The sequence below is a fragment of the Theropithecus gelada genome, chromosome 4 (assembly GCF_003255815.1).
Source record: "Theropithecus gelada isolate Dixy chromosome 4, Tgel_1.0, whole genome shotgun sequence".
Classification (NCBI taxonomy): Eukaryota; Metazoa; Chordata; class Mammalia; order Primates; family Cercopithecidae; genus Theropithecus; species Theropithecus gelada.
Window position 1 is genome coordinate 159,734,541 of NC_037671.1, and position 26,373 is coordinate 159,760,913.

The 26,373-nt window shown below is 35.4% G+C and overlaps 1 protein-coding gene across 4 annotated transcripts in view; it reads right to left on the reverse strand.

The window, feature by feature from the left end:
- HBS1L (HBS1 like translational GTPase) overlaps nt 1–26,373 on the reverse strand; it is a 93,010-nt gene that overhangs the window by 33,564 nt on the left and 33,073 nt on the right. For 3 of the 4 annotated variants that reach the window (XM_025382711.1, XM_025382710.1, XM_025382714.1), the window contains 3 exons: nt 6,105–6,213; nt 937–1,196; nt 301–466 (listed from right to left, as the gene is read on the reverse strand). In XM_025382711.1, coding sequence (XP_025238496.1) covers nt 301–466; nt 937–1,196; nt 6,105–6,213 — 535 coding nt within the window. Of the gene's footprint in view, nt 1–300; nt 467–936; nt 1,197–6,104; nt 6,214–13,680; nt 13,827–26,373 lie in introns of all 4 variants that reach the window. The other variant, XM_025382713.1, reaches the window with a different exon arrangement.

Consider the following 26,373-nt stretch of genomic DNA (forward strand, 5'->3'; position numbering starts at 1 on the left):
GAAGTGACAACTGAAACTTATCCCATAGAATAATTAGCTTATGATTTTTACTGTTTTTTCTGCATGGCTGTTGTTTTGTTTCTTTTAAACATTCTTTTAATCTATTTCATAAAATTCAGAAGAGAAAAAACAGTATGTAGATTACAACAAAAAAAGTCAAAATATTTCCCTGATATTTAAAAGCTATTTTCTAAAAATAATCTCTAAAGTATTTATGTTTTACAAATTCAACACATATTACACACATATTTTAGAAGACTGTATGACTTCAAACTGAAAATTTTGAAATATAGTGACTACCTTTCCCTTTCTTCGCCAGTTTCATCCAAGACCCATGCATATGCAAATGAAGCTTTGCCAGCCTTTTTAGACTCCTGTTCATACTTATGCATAGTTCTTTTGTTTATATTACCCAGAAGATAAAGCATATGGCCCATCAGAGTACTTTTCCCAGCATCAACATGACCTAAAGAAAATTGATTCAGGATTAATACCAGGTACATTTCCAGATGTTCACACATTGAGGCACTGCATAAATGTGTAATTCAATATTTCATGTTAGTGGTTTACAGTAATACCAATATTTATCAAATGACAGTTACAACATCTAATTGAAAAAAACAGCATGTCTCTTTACAAAGGGGGGAAATTTCTCAGATTTTTGAAAATTAAAATTGTCAACAAGACATGCCGATTTCAAAATGTTCACAAAATGAAAAATCCCACAATCAAGTGTAATGACCTCTTTGGTAACTTGGCATTCTCTCTCCCCAGGTGACTAGAAAGCATTATGAGGCCCTGTGCCTCCTCGCTCTCTGTCCATTCCACCCATGGAGAAACTCAGAGTTTCCATGCTGCCACCAGACAGTGGGCAGGCTAAGGCATGGCAGGCTAAGGCATGGCTGGCTGACGATCCAGAGGGACAAAGAGCATTACCAATGACCACCAAGTTGAGGAGCTGCTTCCCTCCTTGCCGCTTCTCCAGTTCCGCCTTCACATCTAATTGCTGCCTCAGCTTGCCAGACTTTTTCACCGGTGCTGGGGTTGAACTCTGCTCTTCTGATGCTTGAACCGTCAGGGGTGGATTAGCAGATTTAGAAGCAGTCTCAAGAACATCAGAAGAAGCAATGGCATCTTCAATGGGCCGTTCTTTTTGAGGTGTGTGGAAACTATGACCATTTTCTTCAGAAGATACTCTATAGAAGGCAGATAGGAAAAAAATATTTTAAACCAACTCTATTGATGTCCTGTAATGTCAGAAGGGCAGAGAAGCTGTTTCTTCATAATCCTTTATGCTGCAGACCAAAAATAATCTCTGCTAAGTAGCTAAAGTCTGTTAAAGTGGAAATGATAAGTAGCTAGATTCAAACCACACAAATACAGACGTGGAAGACCCAATGAGAAAAACAGTGTACCAAAAATGAAGATAAGAAGAAAATATGTTGAAAAATAACTGAAATTCAAAATCTAAGCCCACAGCCTTGGCCATATAATCCATCCTATCAAAATCAATGTTATAAAGGAGATATTTTGTCAAAATGGCATCAAATATATTACTGGAGATGAATTAGTACTAAAATATAGTTTTACTTCAACTCATCCTTCCAACATAATAGACTTATGATCTTTTTTACTCAAACACTACCCTTAGGGGAGATATCTCTAAATGACTACAGTTCATAAACATTTTTGACAGTGGAGCTTTAATTCATTAATTCAACAAACACTTGATTTACTAAAAACTACAACATATACTAGGGACTGATGTCAAAAAGAAAATGACATAGAAATTAAAAAGTCAACTACCACTCCCAAAAGATTACAATCTGGTGAGGAACTCAGATATATAAAGGAGAAACAAGGCTGCCCAGCTTAACTTATTCTTCCGTTGACAAAAGTAAACATTGATCTTAGTTCTTCATGAGCTTGTTGACACTCCACATAGAATCTAGTACCAGTGCTACTCTGTGAACAGCTATAAGGAATGTGACTTAATAATCAGACTATGATATACCTCACTTTCCTTTAACAACTATGGATAAACAGAATTAGGACAAAGAGCAGGTTAAATTGGAAGTTATTAAGAATGAAGCCAATTACATCCAACTCAGTGTGGAGCTGACAGAGAAAAACTACATACAGAAAGCAGTTTATAATAATCATTTAAGATTGTAGCATGATGGATATGTATAAGCACATCTATTTTCTTCTTGCCTATTATTTTTCCCTGTCAGGGCATTTTTATATGCCCAATATTAGTCCTTCACAATATGCCTCAGGAAAAGAGTCACATTAGTTATATTTGCAACTTCATTAAAAGCCACATATCCTTTCTCATTTTATTTTGCTTTTTCAAATCTCTACTAACCAATTTAGGTATTCATTTTTGAGCACTACTTAGACAGATGCACTTCATCTTAAACTAGTAGGTAAAAACAGTAGTATGTGGAAAATGTTCCATAGTTTTAAATGATTCTAACAGGCTAAATTAAGTGAAATCAAACAGACTCTAATTTGCAAATATTTGTTTGAATGACCACAGCTAGTTCTAAAAGCAAAACATGATAACTTTGTATTTAGAAGAATGTAAAAAGCCCTACAAACTATAACACAAGTGATCTACTGTGACTAGACACAGGCTCTGGTTTGGATCAGACCTGGGAGAAATCACAATCTTGGGCCCCATATCTTTTTGCTTTTAGCTGCAAAACATTTTCTTCAGAGGCAAGCTTACACTAAATTCAATATGGAAAACAGATCAAAGCAGACAGCTATGGTGGACAGAGTGGGCAGGGGCTTGAAGCTCACGCTTTCAGGATAGCATTTCCATTTAAGTAAATCTTTTTTTTTTTTTTGAGATGAAGTCTCGCTCTGTCACCCAGGCTGGAGTGCAATGGTGCGATCTCAGCTCACTGCAACATTTGCCTCCCAGGTTCCAGCGATTCTCCTGCCTCAGCCTCCCGAGTAGCTGGGACTGCAGGCACTGGCCACCACGCCCGGTTAATTTTTGTATTTTTAGTAGAGACAGGGTTTCACCATGTTGGCCAGGCTGGTCTCTAACTCCTGACCCCAAGTAATCTACCTGCCTCGGCCTCCCAAAGTGCTGGGATTACAGGCGTGAGTCACTGTACCCGGCCCCTTTTAAGTAAATCTTAGGTAAACTGTAAATTGATTCACTAAAATTTTACAGTGTTGGTGGGAAGTGACCAAAGTAATTAGAAAAGTATCCTAGGTAAGTCTGCCCTTAGTCAAAAAAACTTCTGCATATTACGAAATAAAAGTCAATGTTTTAAGTTTTGAAAAATACCTAAGATAAGGTCTAAAAATGACCACTTGGATTTCAGGCCTATAATTAATTACTGATTGGTATGAATGAAAGAATAAGTTGGTTGAATTTTTTTCAGTTGCTTTCTGGTATCATTTTGTAAACTTTTTTTTTTCTTTCCTTCTTTTTATTGAGATGTTCTCGCTCTCACTCTGTTGCCCAGGCTGGAGTGCAGTGGCACAATCTTGGCTCACTGCAGTCTTGGCCTCCCAGGTTCAAGTGATCCTACCTCAGCCTCTTAAGTAGCTGGACCATAGGCATGCACCACCATACCCAGCTAATTTTTTTTTTTTTTTTTTTCGGTAGAGATAGGGGATCTCAATATATTGCCCAAGCTGGTCTTGAACTCTTAGGCTCAAGTGATGCTCCCAGCTCAGCCTCCCAAAATGCTGGAATTACAGTCCTGAGCCACAATGCCCACCCTGTACACTTATCTAATATTATAAAATGACTAGTCTTTTTTTTCCTCTAAACTACCTTTCTAAAAGTAACATATAGATGAATCTAGAGGTTTAATCTTTCTTCTTGAGTTAAAATACTTGAAGCTAATAATTGAGATTTAAGAGTTTAAAAGAAGAATATTTCTTCTATATGCAATATTCCATTTCTACTTACATGCATTTACTTGCATCTACTATTTTTAATGTTATTAAAGAAAAAGAAAGTTTGCTGTTTCAGTTCCTTCCAAGCAATACATTATGCATTATCCTTTTTTTTTCTTCTTCCAAATAGAAACAGAATCTCACTCTGTTGACCAGGCTGGAATGCAATGGCAGGATCATAGCTCCCTCAAACTCCTGGGTTCAAGCAATCCTCCCGCCTCAGCCTTCCAATGTGTTGGTATCACAGGCATAAGCCACTACACCCAGCCATATCCTTTTTCAAATAAGACATCATTGAGAATCACACTATATAGAAACCTATGATGCTGAAATCTTGACTCAAAAGTGTTTCATTGTGTTTCTATATGCTTTCTTAAGACTAACCCAGAACAGGCTAAGTGTTATCTCTATTATAAATCTCAAAAAAATCCCATAATAGTACGACTTGGTTGGCCTTGAGCATTTCTGAGTATTTCAATCTATAACTACAGACCTTTCATATTCTAACAACTTCTCCCATAGAATCACATCAAAATGTTGCCTCATGGGTGGATTTTTTACCTTTATATCATTTGTAAGTTTATTTTTAAAATAATATGTATTTCCCCAAGGATCCTGAACAACACATATTTAGTAACTATTCTGTAAAAGGAATACAGTGATGAACATTAACAGTCCCTGGCCTCATGAAGAATACAGTCATAAAATTCTGAAAGGCCTGCATTGTACTTACAGAGCTTTAAAAATTACACACATTTATTGACACATTTATTACCCATTATCGTTATAATTATTCATTTAGATACCTATGCATTTACTTCTAATATATTACATTATTTTGGGTTTATTTGCATGTTGCTAAGACTTCTGAAAAATCTTTTGAACTAAGATTATAAAATCCTTAGGACAATAAATTGTATATTCTATTTATTTCCCCTTTCTCTCTTTCTAATGGAAAAATCCCATAATAGAATTAAATGGCACTCAAGAATAAGGACAAAAGGGGCGATTATAATTCTGACAACCCAATCCCAGTTCAGAAGGAAAAACGGCATACATGAAGCTTTTTGAGACCAAATCAGAATTCTAAATTATTTTAACAGGCTAAAGTTACTCATGATAGAAATTAACTTTTTCATTCATCCAATCATTCAATTAATGTATACTGAATGCCTACTATGTCCTAGATAAGGAGTCCTTTCCTTCACTGACTTTGAAATCTAGTGAATAAAGTCTTGTTTCTATAAAACCCAAAAATTGAACTAGGTGATAATTAACATTCTTCCCAACCAAAACTCATGATACCTCACTAATTTAGACAAAAGAATATTGTAAGGAAAAAAAAATAAGGCTCCTGAGTTTATATTTTTTAAAAAATATAACTTGGGAAAAGGGAGAAAAAAAGGAAAAAAAGTCTGTATATAAAAATCTGTTGTTTACAGTTAAAAACCTATTGTTTATATTTGATAACAATGCTTCTTTATCATTTTGACAGACAAAATACATACAATTTGTAAGTAAAAGATTTATTGAACAATTGAAAATTCTGAAAAATTTTAGTTTAAAAATTAATGGCTTCAAAGCAACTCACTTCCCTTGTCTATAAAAACTTCTGGAAGGATTCTAGAGACTGTGATAAGAACAAACAAGTGCTACCAAGGTATGCTTTATTTCCATTTTTCACTACTTGTTTCAAATTCTAGGTATGTTTCATATCGTATGTCTTTGCTACAATGGTCCAATTTATTCAATACAAAAATCCAAAAGAGTTTAAAAATATTTCAGTTATTAAAAAATTTAATTAATGATTCCATGATTCGGGACTCACTCCGAAATCTGGTTATCTCCGCCACCTAGTGGTATAAGAATTCCCTATCTCACGGTGCTAGTTTTCACAAAATCATAGGTTTTTTTACGTTAAAGTAGCTATAAAATATTTATGTGAGAAAACTGACAGTGAGGTAGAGTAAGTAATACACACAAGATAAGGCCAGAATCAAGCCTAATTTCTCATTTTGTCTCTTTGCACTATGTTGCGCTGAGGATATATGATACTTCAATGCTAATGATACATGATGCAAAATTGAAACAGTCTTTCTTACAGACTAATAGGAGGCAATACTAATTTCAAAAACGTGGGGGTGGGAGTGGGGATGAGGGGGTACTCAAAGTCTTACCCAGGCACTTCAAATCCCATAGTTTGCTTCTTTCCAGATACAGTCATTTTAGCAACTTTTGGCACAATTTCAGATTCACTTCGCGATGTCTGGGAATCTACTGGTTTTCCTAATTAAGGAGTAAAATATAAAAGGCCAATTAATTTATTTAGTAATATACAGAAATCTATTACATATTATTCTAAATTATAGATTATAACTTTCGCAGAATAAATGTCTTTATAAACACATAATCTTGTCTCTAAAAAATTTAGTAAGATATTAATGCTGAAAGAAAATCTGTCACTTTAATCTAGGAAATCCCCTATTATCAGGACTCTCCTATGCTTAACCTCCACCAAATCTCTTCCTAATTTTGAACTGACTGTTAAGTTTCAGTATTAAGAGGTCACAAGGTAGTTTCTGCACTGAGCCTTGTTCTGACATTATACCTAGACCCTATACCTCCCTTTCCTACCACACCCTTTCACAATACTAAAATTATTTGGTCAGTTAGCAGATGGCTAAACTATTTTTAATCCTGTGAGATTTACGAATGAACAAGTTGAGAGTCCACTGAATTGTGCTGGAATATAGTTTATATTTTACTTGCACACAACACTAGACTTACTAAAATACTGGTATCTATAAAGAATCTGGGGAAAGAGGTTAATGTAGAAAACTGAATTAAGAACATGGGGGAATTAGTCAGGCATGGTGGCATGTGCCTGTAGTCCCAGCTACTCGAGAGGCTAAGGTGGGATGATGAGTTGAGCCCAGGAGTTTAAGGTTGTAGTGAGCTATGATAATGCCACTGCACTCCAGCCTGGGTGACAAAGCAAGGCTCTGTCTCAAAAACAAGAAAAAAGGCTGGGCATTTTTATAGGCTCACGCCTGTAATCCCAGAACTTTGGGAGCCAAGGTGGGCAGATCACGAGGTTAGGAGTTCGAGACCAGCTCGACCAAAATGGTGAAACCCATCTCTACTAAAAATACAAAAATTAGCTGGGCACAGTGGTGCACGTCTGTAATCCCAGCTACTCAGGAGGTTGAGGCAGGAGAATCGCTTCAATCCAGGAGGCGGAGGTTGCAGTGAGCCAAGATTGCACCACTGCACTTCAGCCTAGGCAACAGAGTGAGACTCTGTCTCCATAAATAAATAAATAAACAAACAAACAAATAAATAAAATTAAAAATGGAGGAATGGAGGAGAACAAATTATGCGCTAGATCAAAGAAAGACTTTCTTTTTCATTTGATCCCTACATAATTCATTGAACTTTTAAAAATGTGTCTTTATAATTTTCAGAAAAAGTACCATCAGGATTGGATCCACATAAAACTATAGAAACTGCATGTGCTACACTGGTAAATACATATACAGAAAGCACTAACAATATAAGAAAAGATAAGTTAATGTATAAAATTCCTTCAAAATGTTTGCTATTTGCCTATATACACCAGGCACTATGCTGGAAATGCGATGGTGAAGAGCAGACGTAACACTTGCTCTAAAAGAGATTACATTCTAGTGGGGAAAACATACTAAATGGTTTAAAAAAAGAGTACAATTAAAATCGTTATTAGTGTTATAAATAATCCATATATGGTGCCATAAGATTTGATGATAGGGCACATGACTTAGAGAGCTTCTCTGGGAAAGTGAGAATTGAAGCTACGATGGGGAAAATGAATATAAATTATAATAACTAGCACAGAAAGAAAGAGCATTCCAAGCAGAAAGAGAGGCTTGTATAATGGCGTTTCTGTAGGAGGAAGCACAGTTCCTCAGAGGGAGTAAGAGCAGAAGGGAGCTACATGAAGCTGGAGAGATGGGCAGGGCCAGAGAGTGCAGGACCTTTAGGTCATACCAAAGATCCTAATGCTTGCTCTAACAGAGGCAGAAGTTACCAAAATGAGGTAAACAAAAGAGAGGGGAAGGGGAAAGGGAGAGGAGGATGAAGTAAAGGGACATCTGAAAACAAACAGTTTAGGGAAAATTTTGAAATTGAGACATATTAGGAATTTGGACCTAATATTTGAGAGTTCCAAATGACAATGAATGTTAAATAGGCAGTTGAACATGTTGGTTGACCTCAAAGGAGAGGTCTGAGCTGCATCAACACATAATTGGTAATTGAAGACATAGATACAGGCGAGACCACCAAGGGAGAGAGCACAGAGCAAGAAGAGAAGTGGTCCTAAGAGGCCTTGGAAGAACTCTAGCATTTAATGCCAAGGTAACGGACAATACACCTACAAAAAGGTGAAGGAGAGCCAGGGAGGGTGGTGCCAAGGAAGCTAAGGGAAGAGAGTGTTTGATGGAGTTGGCATCACCAGGATCTGGGGCTCTGGGCCAGTCAACTGAATGAAGACTGAAAACATTCACTGGTGACATGATCACTTTAGATAAAAGTCATTGGTAGAGTTAGCAAGAGTCATTTGAAAAAAGTGAGAAAGTAAAAGCCAAACTAGGTTAAAAAATATAAGGTGAAAAATGAAGGCATGTTCACTACTTCTCATCTGTAATTTCAAAATCCAAAAGCATTGAAATATTAAAGTTTTGGGTTTTATTATTTTAATAACTCATTTGGAAGCAAAATCTAACATGGACTGATATGAAGCTATTTATTGATAGCACTTATTGATCCTATTGAAAGTGACAGCCACACACTTCAGGGCAGAAATGGCAATGTGTCTGATTACAGGGAACTGCTCCACAATTCACTGGGGCTATTATACTACAGATGGTATATACATGCTAACGTTTTCCTAATCCAAAATATTCCAAATTCTAAATCAAATCAGGTCCCAAGAGCTTTAGATAGGGATTGCATATGTATGAAAATGATTCTTTTAAAAAGTTTGTCTAAAAAGGGAATATGGCAGAAGAGCAATAGAAAGGGGAAATGGGATCAAGCTGATAGGAAAGATTAAATGGAGAAGGTTTAGTTGAATAAATTACGAAGAGATCATCAATACTTTAGAATTTCTAAGAAGGTAGAATGAGACGAAATCCAAAGTACAGGTAGAAACTGAGCTGAGACAGGAGAAACGCTATTTTATTTCAATAGAAGGCAGCTTTGCATGTTTAGGAACTGGAAAATGAAAATTCCTAATGGATGATTTCTATTTTCTCCATAATACAGCACCTAATTATGCTCTGGGACCACCCAAGGAAAGTAAAAAGATTTGCAAAGTGAATAAGGTTTTCAATAACTGCTGTGCAAAAACAGAGTAAGTTGAACACTTAAAAAATAAAAGGAACTGTTGGATAGTATTGAGGGCCCATTTAAGATTTGTGATAATGAATTTATAGTGGAATCTATCTGCCTTTGTGTGACTTTCTCTAGCAATGTTCAGCCATTAATGAAAAAGGCACAGAGAAGACACTAACTGCTTCATTAAGAGTTAAGGATCTATCCAACAGGTATAAGAAGAAATTATATGGCACTGAAATTACAAATAATGAAATCTAAGCTGATTTTTTAAAAATAAATAAAATGACAAAGGAAGAGTCCTGATGCACTAGGAGAAAGCAGAGGGGTCTGTAAGTAAAGAAGGAGAAGAAATCTTAGTAAATTTCTGATGAGAGGTGAAGCTCACTGGAAATAAGGTAGTCAAAGAACTGAAAATCCAGTGTTGGACTTGGTGGTACAGATGGGTCATGAGCGGTGATCATGAAGAGCTTAGGGGGAGAAGAAAAGAGTAAGCTAGCTGCCAAAGTCTCCCATGAGTAAGGAGAAGTGACCGTGAGGCTGTTCACTAGATGACAGCAGTAAGACTGACAGAAGGCTGGCTCAGCTAAAGACAGTAACTTCAAAAGAACAGAAATCAAGGGGGGAAGATGATGACAGAATAATGATGGAAAGGAAGGAAAGAGAACAAAGTTACCTTCCAGAGCCTGAGGTTTAAGAGGCTATAAATGAAGTAAAGCAAGGAGTAGAAAAAAACACTAGGAAAATAGATTGAGAATTACAGAAGGATTGGCTTTGCATGAAAAAGCAGTTCCTGAAGTTACAGCGAAAGTGAAGGGGAGTGAGAGGTAAGTGAGGAGATAAGGAAGGAGGATACTTAAGAGCATGATGATGATGACGATGATGAGGTGTGGGTATGTGCATGCATGTGTGCTAGGAACAAGGAGACATCCTGACAGATTAAAATAAGGAAAAGTGGCATGGGGGATTCTGGCCTCTGTCAAAAGGAGGGAAAAAAAACCATAGAGCATGAAAATGTCTCAATCCAGTCTTTACAACACTAATTCCAACTTCCTGTTATAGTTCATCTTAGTATCTTCCAACCATTTTGCACGTAAAAAATTTCTTGTCCCACTTAACATATTTAGTGCACTGAAATACGGAAATTTTGTCTTTTAAAAAAGTAGGTGGGTCATACAATGGCATAAAAGGTTCTAAGCACACAAAAAAATTGCAATGTGATCCTGTAATATTTCTGGGGATGCAATAAATATCATAATACTTTTCTTTTTGTGACTTTTCTATAGAACATCAAACTTGTGATGTAGCATTTCAAAAATGCAGTTATTTAAGTGAAAGTCTAGTATGGATTTGAATACCACCCCATTAAAGCAGTGGTTCTTAAATCTTTATTTTCAGTCAGGTACCCCTTTTAAAAACTAACAAAAACCATGGGGCATTCTTCATAGAAAAATGTACCATATATGTAAAATTTTGCAGGTTATTTCAAGGACATTAATAAGTCCAACTCTAGAACTTTGGAGAGATAACCATGGCTAAGGCTATTTTGGAAATATATTAATTTAAATTAATAATGTTCTCCATAGTCAAGGATAAAAACATACATTCAGTAAATTATCCACTAAGCTGTTCTTAACAGCAAGGTGATATACTTCTACTTACTCAATCACATTACAAAGTCCCCCTCGTGGCTAGCACCATTCTGGAAGGCAGGCAAACTCTACTGATATAGGTCAGAAGGGAACTCATAACTAAAATAACCAGTCACAGATCAATAAGAGATACATATATATAATCAAATCCATCATATTTTTTAAAATATAAAATGTTTACTGTGTTCTCTCATCTTCCCCAAACAACTGGAAATTCATTCACCACTTAACAATCCCAAGAAATTGAACACTAAATTTTCAGTAAGTCCCAAAATATGACAGTAAGAAATAAGTACTGGATGAAAAAACAGGAAGCATTGATTCTAGTCCCTGCCCTACCACTAATTAGCTGTCACCTTATGGCTTAAGCAGTTCATTTAATTTCACTAGCTTCAGTTTCCTCCAAACTTTTCCATGAAGTACGTAAAATTTCCATTTCCTATTAAGAGGTGAATTAAACCACTAAGACGTCCTTTAAATCAACTAGCCCACTATGAGATAAAAGTAAAATGCACCATTCCAAAGAAAGATCATCAATGTCCTCCCCTAAGCCTCACAAAACCCACCCACCAAATCATGATCACCCAAAAGATACATATTCTGAAAACTCTCATATTCATCATTAGTGTTCTGTCTCTAGAATAGAGAAGAACTGATCATTTGTTAGGTAGAGTTTTCATTCAGACAGAAATAATAGTTACCCAGCTGAAGGGCTACCCAACTAATCAAGTCTAATCTTATTTTATAGACGAAGAAACAAGGGACAAATAAGTGACCTGACCTTAGTGGCAGAGCTTGCACTTAAACCAAATTACCTCATTGCCTGTCCAGTTGACCTCTCTCATATTCCAGCCACCTCTACAGCAAAATATAATTAGAAACTGCCTCCTCTGTCCCTAGTGGTTACCCCTTGAGAAGCTGCTTTCCCCAGGGCTCTCCTGGTTCCTTCCTGGGGCTAAGATCTAAATAGAGTCTAGGTTTTCTCTTGACCATGAAATGATGTAGGTCTCTTGCCCTGAAGATGCTTTTTTTCCAATGTATATTCATTTATGAAGGATGCAAAGGTAGATCTCTCTCACATCACACAACTGATACAGACTCGCTGAATTTAATGAAACCCTCTGCTTGCATATCCCCAATTTATGCTCTTCTGAATCATTCCTTTGGTCTTTAAGCACACTCATTATCAGAATACTAGCTGTCAGGGGTCAGGAAATGCCTTATACACGTTCACATAGTACACAGCACATGACACAGTGCTCTGCCTGTAACAAGTCACCAATAAATACAGTTTAATGATTAATCCCTAAGGGTTTAAATTGTGAAACTATAAGGTGACCTCTACTGTCTTTATTAGTTATCTTAGATGGCAATAACCTCCTCAATTTACTCTCTTTACTTACTCCTTGCATTTAATACCAGCTACCTCCCAAAGTTGAGATATAAATTCTAGAAAGTCAACATGGCACTCTCATATGCTCTTCAGCCAGGTGCTTTACATGGTCTTTTACCTTTACACAACCATGCAGAATAGGTATAATTACTCCTACATTTCTTTAGAGAAACTGGGGTTCAGACAGGCTGATCTGCCAGAAGCCATAAAACTGTGGCCTGTGACATAGCTAAATTACAAAAAAAAAATACGAATTACCTAGTGCTATTATCAAAAAGCGTATTCTACACTATTCTGAGAGACAAGTTATAAAAGTTGTTAAGCTGAGCTGTAGAGGCAATAAGCAAGAGAAATTCAAAATACGTACCTGAGTAATTTTAGAAGGCTTAGCAAATGAAATGAGACTTGACTGGACTCAAAAGTAATAAAGAGGAGGCAAAAAAAAGAAAAAAAAATGAGAAAAGGCATATGCAGGGGTCAGTGGGGCAAAAATTCTAAATGTGGGCACTCATCAATAAACTTTTAAAGACTATATGGCTAAAGTTTTGAAAAAATGGCTTTTTTTCAAAAAAAAAAAGATCTTTTGTAGATTTATGTTCATGGACTCCTTTTCTCATTTAATAAGTAGAAAGTAAAACAGAAGTAGTATTAAATATTCTTTGGAAGGGTAAGTAGTAAAACTGTTTAGAAATGAGGAAAGCCAAATTAAGATTATAAAAGAGAAAAACCATAGAAATGTATATGTGATGATGATTTCTCCATAAAATATTCTGCTGTGTCTCATCATTCTGTAATTCCTCACCTTTTCCAAGCCATTATAAGGCATTCCCTAAGCTTCAGCCCTAGGATCCTATTTACAATCTACAGATATCTTTTATACACAAGGGCAACCAATCCTACTAGTCTACTATGGCTAGAAATCTAAGGCTCGGCCATCAGACAATTCACAGAACTCGAGCCTTGACCTAGTCATCAGATATTTCAGAGACTGAGTTTACCCCATCTGAAAAATGTACCCCCACCTCACCATGATATAATACATATCATATACATACAAGCATTTAAGACATTCTCATACCAAACTAAAAAATCAGACCTTTATTCTATAAAATTATTTTATTGTTTCTATAGTAATATCCCGGGAAGAAAACACTTACGTAATGGCTAAAGTTTGTTATCAGTACATGTTTACTGATAATTTTTGGTTTTACTGGCTATTTCTGTACCTACTAACTTCTTTTAGTTTTAAAATCATTTTAGGTGATAAGAGGATCAAGAAATACTACAATAAATATGTATCTCACCACAGATAAATAGTATCACAAAGTACCTTACCTTGGCTTGAACTCAGTGTTTTTTATTTGCTTAAGTGTCATGCAGATAAGTTTCAAGAGTACATAACAAATTAAGAATGATCTGGTAGAACAAGTCCAATGGGACTATTTTGGGGGGAAAAATGCCAGGTTGATGTTGAAGTTCCTCTAGAAGAGTAAATGTGAAAGAATGACCAATAAAATAAACTAAGAATAATAACAGGGGAGTTGAACTACCAGATATCAAGATACCAGATATCTAATGCAATGAATTAGAGTAGGGCATCTGCAAATAATCCAATTAGTAGAAATATATTTACATGAATGTTATATATAGGAATTAACAGGAATTAAATATATGGAAAAAATATATAGGAATGTATACATTATATGTAGTTATAAATAGAAATTCAGTATATGCAGAAGTGTTTCAAATCAATGGGAAAAGGATGAGTTATTCAACACATTATACTGGGAACACTGGCCAATTCATTTGGAGAAAAGGCTCTATCATATATACAGCATATCATATAAATTCCTTATCGATTAATGATATGAACGTAAAGCAAAGAGAAAAACACAAAAATATGTGTATAATTACTTCAGGTACAGATGTACAAATTTGTTATAAAAATTTCTGCCTGACTAGGCGTGGTGGCTCACGCCTACAAATCCCAGCACTTTGGGAGGCCAACGTGGGAGGATCACTTAAGGCCAGGAGTTCAAAACTGGCCTGTGCAAAAAGCAAGGCCTTGTCTCCACACACACACACAAAATTTTAATTCGCTGGGCATAGTGGCATGCACCTGTAGTCCTAGCTACTCAGGAAGTTGAGATGGGAGGATCGATTGAGCCCAAGAGTTTGAGGCTGCTGTGAGCTATGATTGTGCCAATGAACTCTAGCCTGAACAGAGTGAGGCATTGTCTCATTAAAGAAGTTTCTCCCTGATTAAAGATACCACAAGTGAGCATAAAATATGTGAGGAAAATACATGCAAGGGGTTAGTTAATATATACAATAAAGAGTTCCTGGCCAGGCATGGTGGCTCACGCCTGTAATCCCAGCATTTTGGAAGGCTGAGGCGGGTGGATCACCTGAGGTCAGGAGTTTGAGACCAGTCTGGCCAACATTATGAAATCCCATCTCTACTAAAAAATGCAAAAATTAGCCAGACGTGGTGGCATGCACCTGTAATCTAGCTACTCGGGAGGCTGAGGCAGAAGAATCACTTGAACCCAGGAGGCAGAGGTTGCAGTGAGCCAAGATTGTGCCATTGTACTCCAGCCTGGGCGACAAGAGCGAAAGTAGTCTAAAAAAAAAAAGAAAGAAAGAAAAAAAAAGAGTTCCTACAAACTAGTGAGAAAAAACTCCTCAGAAAAAGAAAGGGAGCAATAAATGGGCCAGGTCAATAAACACAAGTCAGAGGTGTGGCAGAGGAAAGGGAAAAAAAAAATGTTGCTATGTACACCATACTTCTGAGAATATGGCCTATAGAAACATTAACACTAATGTGCAACAGTATATGAATGAGATTGTTCACTGTGTTACCATACGTAATGACAAAAAATTGTAGATGTATATAAGGGAACGGCTTTGATGTATCTAAACAATGGAATAGTACGCTACAGATACAGAATTAGAAGACCTACATGTACGAAAAGATCACTATGACACATGAAGTAGAAAAAGCAACTGAAATATAATATAGCAATGGTCCTATATCATACCACTATGCGACTGGCATTAAAAAGTGCACACTTTTTAAAGTGATTACTTCTAGGGAGTGATAGTAGGAAAGAGAGGAGTTGACTTTTCAATTCAAACTTTATATACTTCTATGCTACAATGACTATATATTATTTTTATAATAAAAATGACTCATGCCTCTAGTATCTGATATGGTGTCTCTGCTTTCTATCTCTTGCTCCCCAAACCATGTTCTACTTCTGTCCACTAGGGTTTTCATCATCTCACCTGCTAAAATATACTCCATAGCTCTGTACAGAAAAAATCTACTTGTACATTTAGTCTTTAACATGACCACAATTTACCCTTCAAGATCCATCTCTTCCTTGCAACTCCCATAAACAGACTGAGAACCCCTGACATAAACACTCTTGTTTTCTCCCATGCATGGCCATGGCTCATCTATTTCCATGTTTCATGCAAAAGCCACTACTTTCATGAAAATTATACTTTAATTTTATTGTGCTAAGACTTGTGATTATTAATAGAAGGAAGCCATAGCTTCTTGTGTAATACATGAATCACAGAGGCCAACTTCAGCAATATATGATGAAAGACTCTTAGATTCATTTCACAAAGATTTACTGAGAGCCTCTGAGGTAATTACCAACAGAATAAAGTACATATAAAGTTACATGAATACTTTTCATGCCCTCACAGGAGAATCCCAACAAGTTTTCCACACCAAATGCCTCCAATTCACCAGCCAGTTAGGTTGGTAGATAAGACATGGACTCTGCAGCAACACAACCTGAGTGTGAAGCCAGGCCTTGCCACTGCATGACTTCAAGTGAATCACTTAACTTTTCTCTATGCCTAGTTTCCTCGTCCATTAAATAATAGTATCTGCCTAACAGAGATGTTAGAAGAATTGAGAATTAAATGAGCCAATACATGTAAAGTACTTAGAGAAATGACTGGCACATATGAAATACCTAATGCTTCATACAACTAACAGAAAGCACATAGTCCGTGGGTCTCTGACAGTCACCAAAATGCCAACTTCCTCTTTTTCTCATGTGATACCAGGACATTTACAGACACAAATTACTCTCTGGCTATCACATATTCATTCATGAAGGGAAGGCCGAGAAATGCCAACTGTGTGACACTGTGCTAGGTACAGAAATAAACAGATCCAAGAATGTGGTGAGACATAAGCTTAGAAAAGCAGGCAACTCATTTAGGACTACGTCTAACGTTTCACTTGATCTTGAAACACAAGACTCACTGAAGGAATTTAAGCATTGGAGATACATATCATACTTTTAAAACTTACTCTGACCTCAGAATAGAAAATGGATTGTGGAGGCAAGATTGAAAGGAAAGCAGTTAGAAGACTGTTGTACAAATACATGTAAGAAATTCTATGAAGTGATCTACGAGCAATGGAGATAGACAAAGGAATATTTAAACGATATTACTTTAAAAGATATTACAGTCAGTCCTTCATATCCTTGGGTTCTGCATCCATGGATTCAACCAAACACAAATTGAAAATACTGGAAAAAATTTAAGAATACAGTATTTAACTACTATTTACATAGCATTTGGTATCCACATTACTTATAATCTAGATTCCTTTTCATGTAATGGTACTTTTAAAAAAGTAATCTAGAGATGATTTAAAAGTATACAGGAAGATATGCATAAGTTATATGCAAATACAATGACATTTTATATCAGGTATTTAAGCATCAGCAGATGGTTGACGGGGGGCGGGTAGCAGAGCCAAAACCCAAGGAAACGAGAGACAAGTGTACAAGGTAAAATCATGAATCCTGGATATCTGAATGAATGGAGGAGATGAGAGAAAGGACAGTCCTCAGATTTTCTGCCAAGAAAGAAAGGGTAGATGGTGATGCCATGAACAAACAGGAAATACCTTCCAGGAAACTAAGAGAAGTCTGCTGGTCAGAATCTTATTTCTCTTACTCCTTTCATTCAGTACAAAATTACAACAGTCCATAGAGGAACTCTGCTTCCTCCTCCTAAGTAGAAACTGTCACCAAAAATTTTATTTTATTAAAGACTGCCTAGACATGATCTTGGATCTTTAGAGCTTTTCAGGTTAAATTACAGCATGTTCTTGGCACTGAGGACACAAAGATGAGTGACAGACTATTTTCAGATAGCTTTCATTCTAACAGATGTGATGAACAGCACGATAAGATGAAAAGAAAAAAGAGACAGAGAAATTAAGATAAGTTTCTAGGAGACCACAACCACTGTGACTGCAGCTGAACAAGTACTATAGCACCGGAAATGAGTAAGAAGGAACAGACATGAGAGTCAATACATTAATAGAACATGGAAATTAATTAAATCTTAGGAAGGCAAAACACAGGAACCTAAATGACTGCTATGACTCTAACCTAGACACTGTTCATGAATATAGACACATTTGGTCAGACATTCCTTCAAGACATACAGATAGAGGCCAGGTGCAGTGGTTCACGCCTATGATCCCACTTTGGGAGACTGAGGTGGGCAGATCACCTGAGCCCAGGAGTTCAAGACCAGCCTGGGTAACATGGAGAAACTGCCTCTACAAAAAAAAAACACACACACACACAAAAAAAAATTAGCTGGGCGTAGCGGTACACACCTGTAGTCCCAAGTACTCAGGAGGCTGAGTAAGATGGATCACTTGAGCCCAGGAGGTGGAAGTTGCAGTGAGCCAAGATCATGCCACTGTACTCCAGCCTAGGCGACAGAGCAAGACCCTGTCTCAAAAAATCAAATAAACAAAAAACAACCCAGACATACAGATAGAAATCCATAGAAAACAGCTGGATAATCAGTTTTACAGGAATGCTAAACAACATTAAAACACATGAAGTGATTCAAGACCTAGATAGCTTATAGAAAATGAAGAATGAGAAGGCAGCCAATGAAGCAACACTAATACTCAAAAGAGAGGGAGGCTGAAAACAAGTATCTACCTTCCTCATAGAATCCTTACATAGAATTGAGATTCACATATCATACAATTTGAGAGCCATATGTTAGAGGTCATTTGATCTTGTCCATCATTTTACAGATGAAAATTTAAGTGAGTTTCCAAAAGTTCACATGGCTGATTAGTGGAGTTTTCGCTCTGGTGTTCTCTAGGTTGCTTCCAAGGCACCCTCCCCTTTCCACTCTCTGTCCTCTAAATCTTCTCAGAACCTCATGGAAGTGGTGTTCCCAAGGTAACTGAAGCAGGGTGATTTTGAAGTTGAATGTATACAAAAACTGCCAACCAAGTGCCTCTAAATATACATATACACACACACAATACACACACACATTTATTTATTTTTCTTGGGGGACGGAGTCTCGTTCTGTTGCCCAGGCTGGAGTGCAGTGGCACGATCTTGGCTCACTGCAACCTCTGCCTTCCGGGTTCAAGCAATTCTGTTGCCTCAGCCTCCCCAGTAGCTGGGATTACAGGCACATGCCATCACACCCAGCTACGTTTTTTGTATTTTAGTACATACGGGGTTTCACTGTGTTGCCCAGGCTGGTCTTGAACTCCTGAGCTCAAGCAATCCACCCAACTCGGGCTCCCAAAGTGCTGGGATTACAGGCATGAGCTACTGCGCCCAGCCTTTTTTTTTTTTTTTTTTTTTTTTTAAAAAATGGCGTCTTGTTCTGTTGCCCAAGCTATAGTGCAGTGGCACAATCTCAGCTCACTGCAACCTCCGCCTCCTGGGTTCAAGAGATTCTCCTGCATCAGCCTCCCGAGTAGCTGGGGATTACAAGTGCCTGCCACCATGACCAGCTAATTTTTCTATTTTTAGAAGAGATGGGGTTTTGCCATGTTAGCCAGGCTGGTCTTGAACTCCTGACCTCAGGTGATCCGCCCACCTTGGCCTCCCAAAGTGCTGGGATTACAGGCTTCAGTCATCATGCCCAGCCCCTTTAAAAATATTAATGCTTTGTCCAGATCACGATTTTGTGAGTTTAAGTGAGGTTAACCATCATTAACATCTACTCAGATACTTCTGAGTAAGAGTTAATGTTAAAACCAATTATTCTGATTAGGTTTAATATTTGCATTTCAGAATGTCCTAATACACAGTTAAAGCCTAGTAGTTAGATCATTTTCTGCTTAACAAAGAGAAAGTTTCTGTTTACTACAATTTTAACTTCCAATGGGAAACCGGAAGGCTAGGCTATTCTTCCTTTGGTAATAAACACCTGGATACTGTTCTCTTAACACTCTGTGAACGGTGATTTGGGGAGGTGAGAAAGGTATATTTAGCCTCTAAAGTGTATATCACAACATAATCCTATCAACTTTAGGTCACACATGATAATCTCAAATTGCTAAAAATAATAGCTCCAGACCAAAATGACGTAACTTGCATATCAAGACTTTATTGCATATTCTCGTGTAGCATATACTGTTTTCTATCTTGTAAAATATATAGTGCCTTACTTCTTCAACTAAACTAAGAGCTCCAGAAGTTTGTTTTCTGATGTATTTTACAACATCCAGTCCAGTGCATGGTACATACTAGGCACTCAAATATTTAATAAAATTATTTATTTATGAAAAAATGGAACATACTCTCTAACCCAGTGATTCTCAGCTTGGGAGGAACAGGTACATCAAAATAATAGGGACATCCTTGCTCCTCCCCCTTTTAAAAACCACTGTCACTAGGAGACACTGATCCTGACAAGTGTTCTCTCATGTGTCATGGGACAGAAAAAAAGATTTAGAACTATTTATCTAGTATAAAACTAATTTTATAGATAGAGAAGTCGGGCTTACGTAAATTAAACAATTTGTTCACACTCATTTAACATTACTTGCAAATTATAATCACCTAACCTATTGTTGACTGGTTTCAGGTTCCTAACTAAAAAGACATTTGAAGACCTGCCTCAAATCAGAAAATCAGATGACCTTTTAGGGTTTATGTCCTTATAATCCTAATCATTCCCCCATAGAAATAGATCATTTATCTCTAAATGACATCAAATGCAAGATGTTTGAACATTTTAATACTATCATCTACATAAAATAGGGTACTAGTTAATGAAAACTCTTGCCTAGGGATAATGTTCTTAAATGCAATCCAAACCATCAAGTTGGGTTTCTTTCTTCACATAAAATCCTCAACTGAATGTGAGAAATATTACAAGGGAGAATTTCTAAAAGTAAACTTGTGGCATTAAGTAATTTCAATTTTAATTAGTATCTATAAAGATGTGAAACACTAATGTAGAACACTAGTTTTCGTTTTAAATTTAAAATGCCTTTATAACTTTTAATCAATATTTTGAAAGTATTCTGAATCAAACTGAGATGTAAAAATTTATTCCACATTTAAAAATATATAAAGAAAAGGAGGAAAATATAGGCTACAGAAATGTATGTATAATATAACCTTAACATATAGAAATGCATAGAAAAAAACTGAAAAAATAAAGCAAAGATAAATTATGCTATCTCAAGGTAAGAAAATTATGAGTGACTTTTTTCCCTTTTATTACATTAATATATTACTTTGACATTGTGAAAAGGTGATTTGAAAGATTTCAAAAAGGGGAATTTTTTTTTTATATTTATATGGCTTAGAAACATTCAAAACAAATTCACAACAGACTTTTAATGTGAGATAAATTCACAATTTAAAGTCATTCAGATCAAAATGCCTTGGTGAAAACAATACTCAAGCTTATTTAAAAAAAAACAAACAAACCAAAAAAAAAAAAACTGAGGTTTTCCAGATAAGTACACTTTTGCCATCAATCGATATTATTCCTATAAATGTTTCAATGTGCCAGTACATACAGATACATGTACACACACAAAAAAATTAAGATTTTCAAAATTTCAAAGAAATCAGTGTTAAATTTCCAATGAAAAAAACACTACTTAAAATATGAAATCATTTCACTGAATCTGACTAAACATTTAAATTCTAGTTACTAGATGTACATTCAGAAAGTACCCCACCTAGGCTATAGAGAATAAACCACTTCCTTCAATAGCACTGTTGCACTGATTGTGATTTATTTGTTATGAATTACTTTCCCACTTTAAAGCAGCTTTATAGCATAACTTGTGTCATCAAATCCATTATAAAGCATCCATTTCCTATCACAATAGAAGAAAACAACCTAAAAGATGCACTAAGCCTAGATTTCAATTTTATGTAAATAGCACTGAACCAGCAATTGTTTAAAACAAAGACATTTAAACGAACAAATTCAACCTACATATTAGATTGGATTATATACCTTGAGGTAGTATATGCAAAATTTATAATCTAATACATGCAATGAATTTAAATTATATTATGACCACTCTATAGCACTAAGAATACTTATTACTAATTTTCCTTCAAAAAGATTTATATTTTATTTGAAAATATTATTACTGTGACTGAAAATTTTGTTGGACTAGAAATAGGACAGCCTACAAAACGAAGCCTTTTTACTTTACAGCATGAAATAGTATACTACCTTTAAAAAAAAAACAAGGAAAAAAACCTACACTAAACAAATACATTGGTGTTTTTTAACATTCTGTCCTAGGACTTCTCTTTCATTTATCCCAAACTCTCTGAGAGATCTCATTATATCCCTATCCCTGGAACTATCTACCCTTAAGTCTCTCCCTAATCACATTAATCCTTCTGTCCTAAGCTTAGGCATATGATTTATAAGCAAAGCTAAGAATGTATATTTGAGAAATACCTCCTCAGCAATGCAGAATAATCTAAATTGAGTAAGTACCAACCACACACCAAGAAATGCTATAATGACTTAATATATACTATAACGGCTCATTTAGCATTGCAACTACCAGCAAAAACAAGAACTATAACCCTACTTTTGCAAATAAGGAAACTGTGGCATAGTGTTAAGTAATTTGCTAAAGGACACACGACTAGTGCTGAAATCTAAATCCAAGCACTCTGACACAAGTACCAGTGCTCTTCTAAATTAATGTGGAAACTAGCAGTGAGAATCAACTCTGGTCACAAAAATCAGAAAAATAGTGAACATTTGGATACAAGAAAAAGTTCAGGAGAAATAAAAATTTCACAGTATGCATGAGCTGAAATAAGGAAAAAAAGGTTTACAAGGACCTTACTGAAAACTTCAAGGGTTCTAGAATCAGAGATGATAAATGAAAATTAAACTGTGTTAATCAAATTTAAATGGCATCAAAATTTACTAATATTCTGTATATTTAGGTGCCACACACTGTTTTTAGTGACAATAAAATACACATACACAGGTCTTCATAGATTCAGCATAATCCTTATTTCAACCTGGGATTTTCAGAAACATGACCTTAAAGACAGGGAGAGGTTACTCCATTTGAATAATCCTAAAAAAACATTTAGTTTTAAAAAAGATATAAAATAAGATCATTGTATATCTCCAGATATAATACATTATTTCCAAACACCATTTTGAATTTATGTGTGTGAGCAAAAGACTTAGTAATGGCACCAATATCCAGAAATAACTCCATAGTAACAAATATAACGAATTTTAAAGCAATTAGTAAAGGAAAAGGAAATTAATATTGTTTGGGGACTACTATGTAGATGTATAACTATTCTATCTTGACAGTGTATTCCTGCGGGGGGCAAGGAAAATGAAAAATATAGTATGCCTTTTATTTACAAAACCATCATAAAAAATCCCTATATGTATGTGTCTATTTTTATAAATGGTTATGTGAAAGAATATACATTAGACTGTTAAAATGGCTAAATGGAGAAAGGGGTAACAGGTAAAAGGGCCTACATAAAAACATTGTGAAGAATTTTTAAAAATCCCTCCAAAAAAAAAAAAAAAACTCAGTGGAAGTAACTTGAGCATCTCAATTCATTAGACTTTAACATAATAATCCACTTTTTAACCGCATTTGTTCCTTAAGTAGTAATAAAAGAACATTACTTCTTTGAACTAAGTTCAATGATCATTTCCTGGGCATGTTCCAAGAGCAAGACATTATGACAACTGCATCATATGGGTTACTTTACTTCTCAGAAACTTGTAAGGCAGACATTATTTTCTCATGGATAAATGGTATTTTTGGCAATGCCGACCTATAACAGCATGTTCAATGCACTATGGACACAATTTTCAGGGACACAAGGTAACTGCCATAAGCCCAAGAAAAACTGCATAATTTATCTTTTATCCACTGTCAATGAATGAAAACTTCAATACAAATACAAAATCCTTCAGTGGAGTATAATTATCCTTTATGAAATAACACTATCAATGCCATTATGAGTAATAATTAAATTTAAGAATTAGTATAATCTTTCTGAAGAAATGTGCTAAAAGTACTATATGTACAATATGTACTAAAAGTCTTAAAAATGACCATCCCTTTTTATCCAGCAATTCCACTCTAAAATTGTATCTTTTATATAACAATAAATTGAAACACTTAAGTTCCTATAATAACCAGACAGCCAGACAATGGAATACTATGAAATCTAAATTTATTGGTATTAAAAAAGGGTCTATGTGTGGTTGTCAGAGACTAAGGGGAGGGCAAAATGAAGAGTTGTTTAATGTTGCACATGATTAAGTTAAAATGGGTTTTTCAAAAAGGCAGATGACCACTTTTTAAAAAAAGGACTAATATACTCTAACATGTAGAAACACACACAAAGTATAAAAACGAAGGCTTCAGTATCACAAACATATTGCTGTGAATGCTGTTTCTACCATTTACTCGTTTTGTGGCCTTGGGGGAGATGTTTACACATTCTGGAGCTTCAGATCCTCCAACTATAAAACCAGCATAAAAATAATCCCTACTCTCTATGATTATTATGAATACTAAGTGATAGCAGATATAAAGAATTTAGTACATTTGGTGTAAAGTACTCATTAATATTGCCTACGATTACTGCTTAAATGCATCAAAATGCTACATAATTCTAGATTCCATAGGATTAGGTATGCGCTTCCTCTTAAATTGGTTCTCAATAAACAGTATTATTTAAGCTGGTCCTTACAATGGCACCAAGCTAGCAAATATTAAGAAACTAAATTATACAGTATTTTAAGTCAAACAGAATTGTTGTTTTACAATCCAAAGACCACAAAGTGATCTGAAATTTAAACAGACTAGCAAATGACTTCATTTCTTAGGACTGCTAATTTGCAGGATTTAGAAACATACGATTGTCTATACATGAATGTCAAGTCTCTTGTTTAAATAATACTAGCAGAAAAAAAAACTAAAAATAATTTTTAAATACCCTACTAATGATAAAGTTGGTTTCCTTGACAATGGATTCAGTTTTATCCCTAAGATACTTATCACTTAACAAGATTAAACTGTTACAGAATAAAAGTTTGTTGCAAGAAAGTAATGTATAACAATGAAAAGGGCACTGGAGATTCAAAGAACTCTATTGGAATTACAATTGGCCTCTTAACACCTATGTAAAATTAGGCAATTTATTTATTTTATATGAGCCTCAGTTTCTCCATCTACCTCAAAGTTTCTTACAATGACCAAATAAAACATACACAAAGCCTGATGCACAGCTGATATTCAAAATGTTAATTCACCATCCTATCTCCCCTTGAGAGGTAGCTCCCAGAACAGGAAGCTTTACAAATAACCAGAAAAAAGCAGTCACCATGTTCAGACTGAAAGCAGTTGGCCATAAAGGTACTTCTATTAAATCAGAGACCTAGCCCCTAAGGGGCTACTCTAAAACTCGAGGGGAAAGTTTGTATCTTAGTTTTATGTCCCCTATGCCTAGCATGCTTTTCTAATTTAAAAAAAAAAGCACGCAATAAATGCTGGCTAAGCTAAATTTTATTTGTCCTCTCCCTCCATTCTATTCTTTGGCTAAAGTACTTAGCACATAAAAAGCACTCAAAAATTATTTTTTACTAAAAGGATGTATAATTGCCTTAGAATAAAACAAGAAAGTATATACAAATATACATAATGTGATTAGAATTTGTAAAGTTAAAAAAAAAAAAGCAAGGTAATTAGTGTTAGAAGAAAACTCTATATTTAACATTCATGTAATTCATAGATGGTACCAGCTGTTCATGAAGACACGCTGTTTTGAGAGTCTAAAGCAAATTATTTTTAAATTAAGCAATTAGTGTTTCAGTTTTTCCAGTGTAGGTGTACATACAAAGAGAATCTTAAAACATAGCTGAGAACATTCTGAACTAAAGTTTTTTTCACTGAAATAAACCACTTCCTTTACAAAGCCCACATAATTTTAAGCAGAAAGCCAATTAATTCTGAAGTTACCTGTATAAGTATAAAATTCTCCTGTCTAAATAAAAATACTCAGTGATGAATAAATTAGTGAAAAAATATTTTCAACGAAAAATATATTCAAAAGGGGAAACCAAAAAAGATGCATTAAATATGACTATGTTAACAATCTACTAAAAAGGATTAAAATAAAAGAGGCATTTTAAGTGCATTATTGAAAAGTTCATACAGATTTAGTAGTATTCATAATATCTCATATTTCTTTGTAACATAAACTTTTCAAATTAATCACAGGATTTATTTCCAGGATAAAGATAAAATCTCATAATACATTTGACCTGAGCAGGAAAAAAAAAAGAGGTTGCATTTTCTCATAAAAATCAAATGTTACTATGTTTCCCATTTACTGATGAGATACATAGATGGCTAAGAGAAAGACAAATACAGCAAAATAAACAAGTAGGAAAAAAATGATCTTAGGGAAACTGTTTATAGCTCCTTTATCTTTTTTTTTTAACTTCTTGAATCTTCAATAGGGAACAACCTGACATTAAGAACCAAAAGTGGCCGGGCGCAGTGGCTCACGCTTGTAATCCCAGCACTTTGGGAGGCCGAGGTGGGAGGATCACGAAGTCAGGAGATCGAGATCATCCCGGCTAACATGGTGAAACCCTGTCTCTACTAAAAATACAAAAAATTAGCCGGGCGTGGTGGCGGGCGCCTGTAGTCCCAGCTAC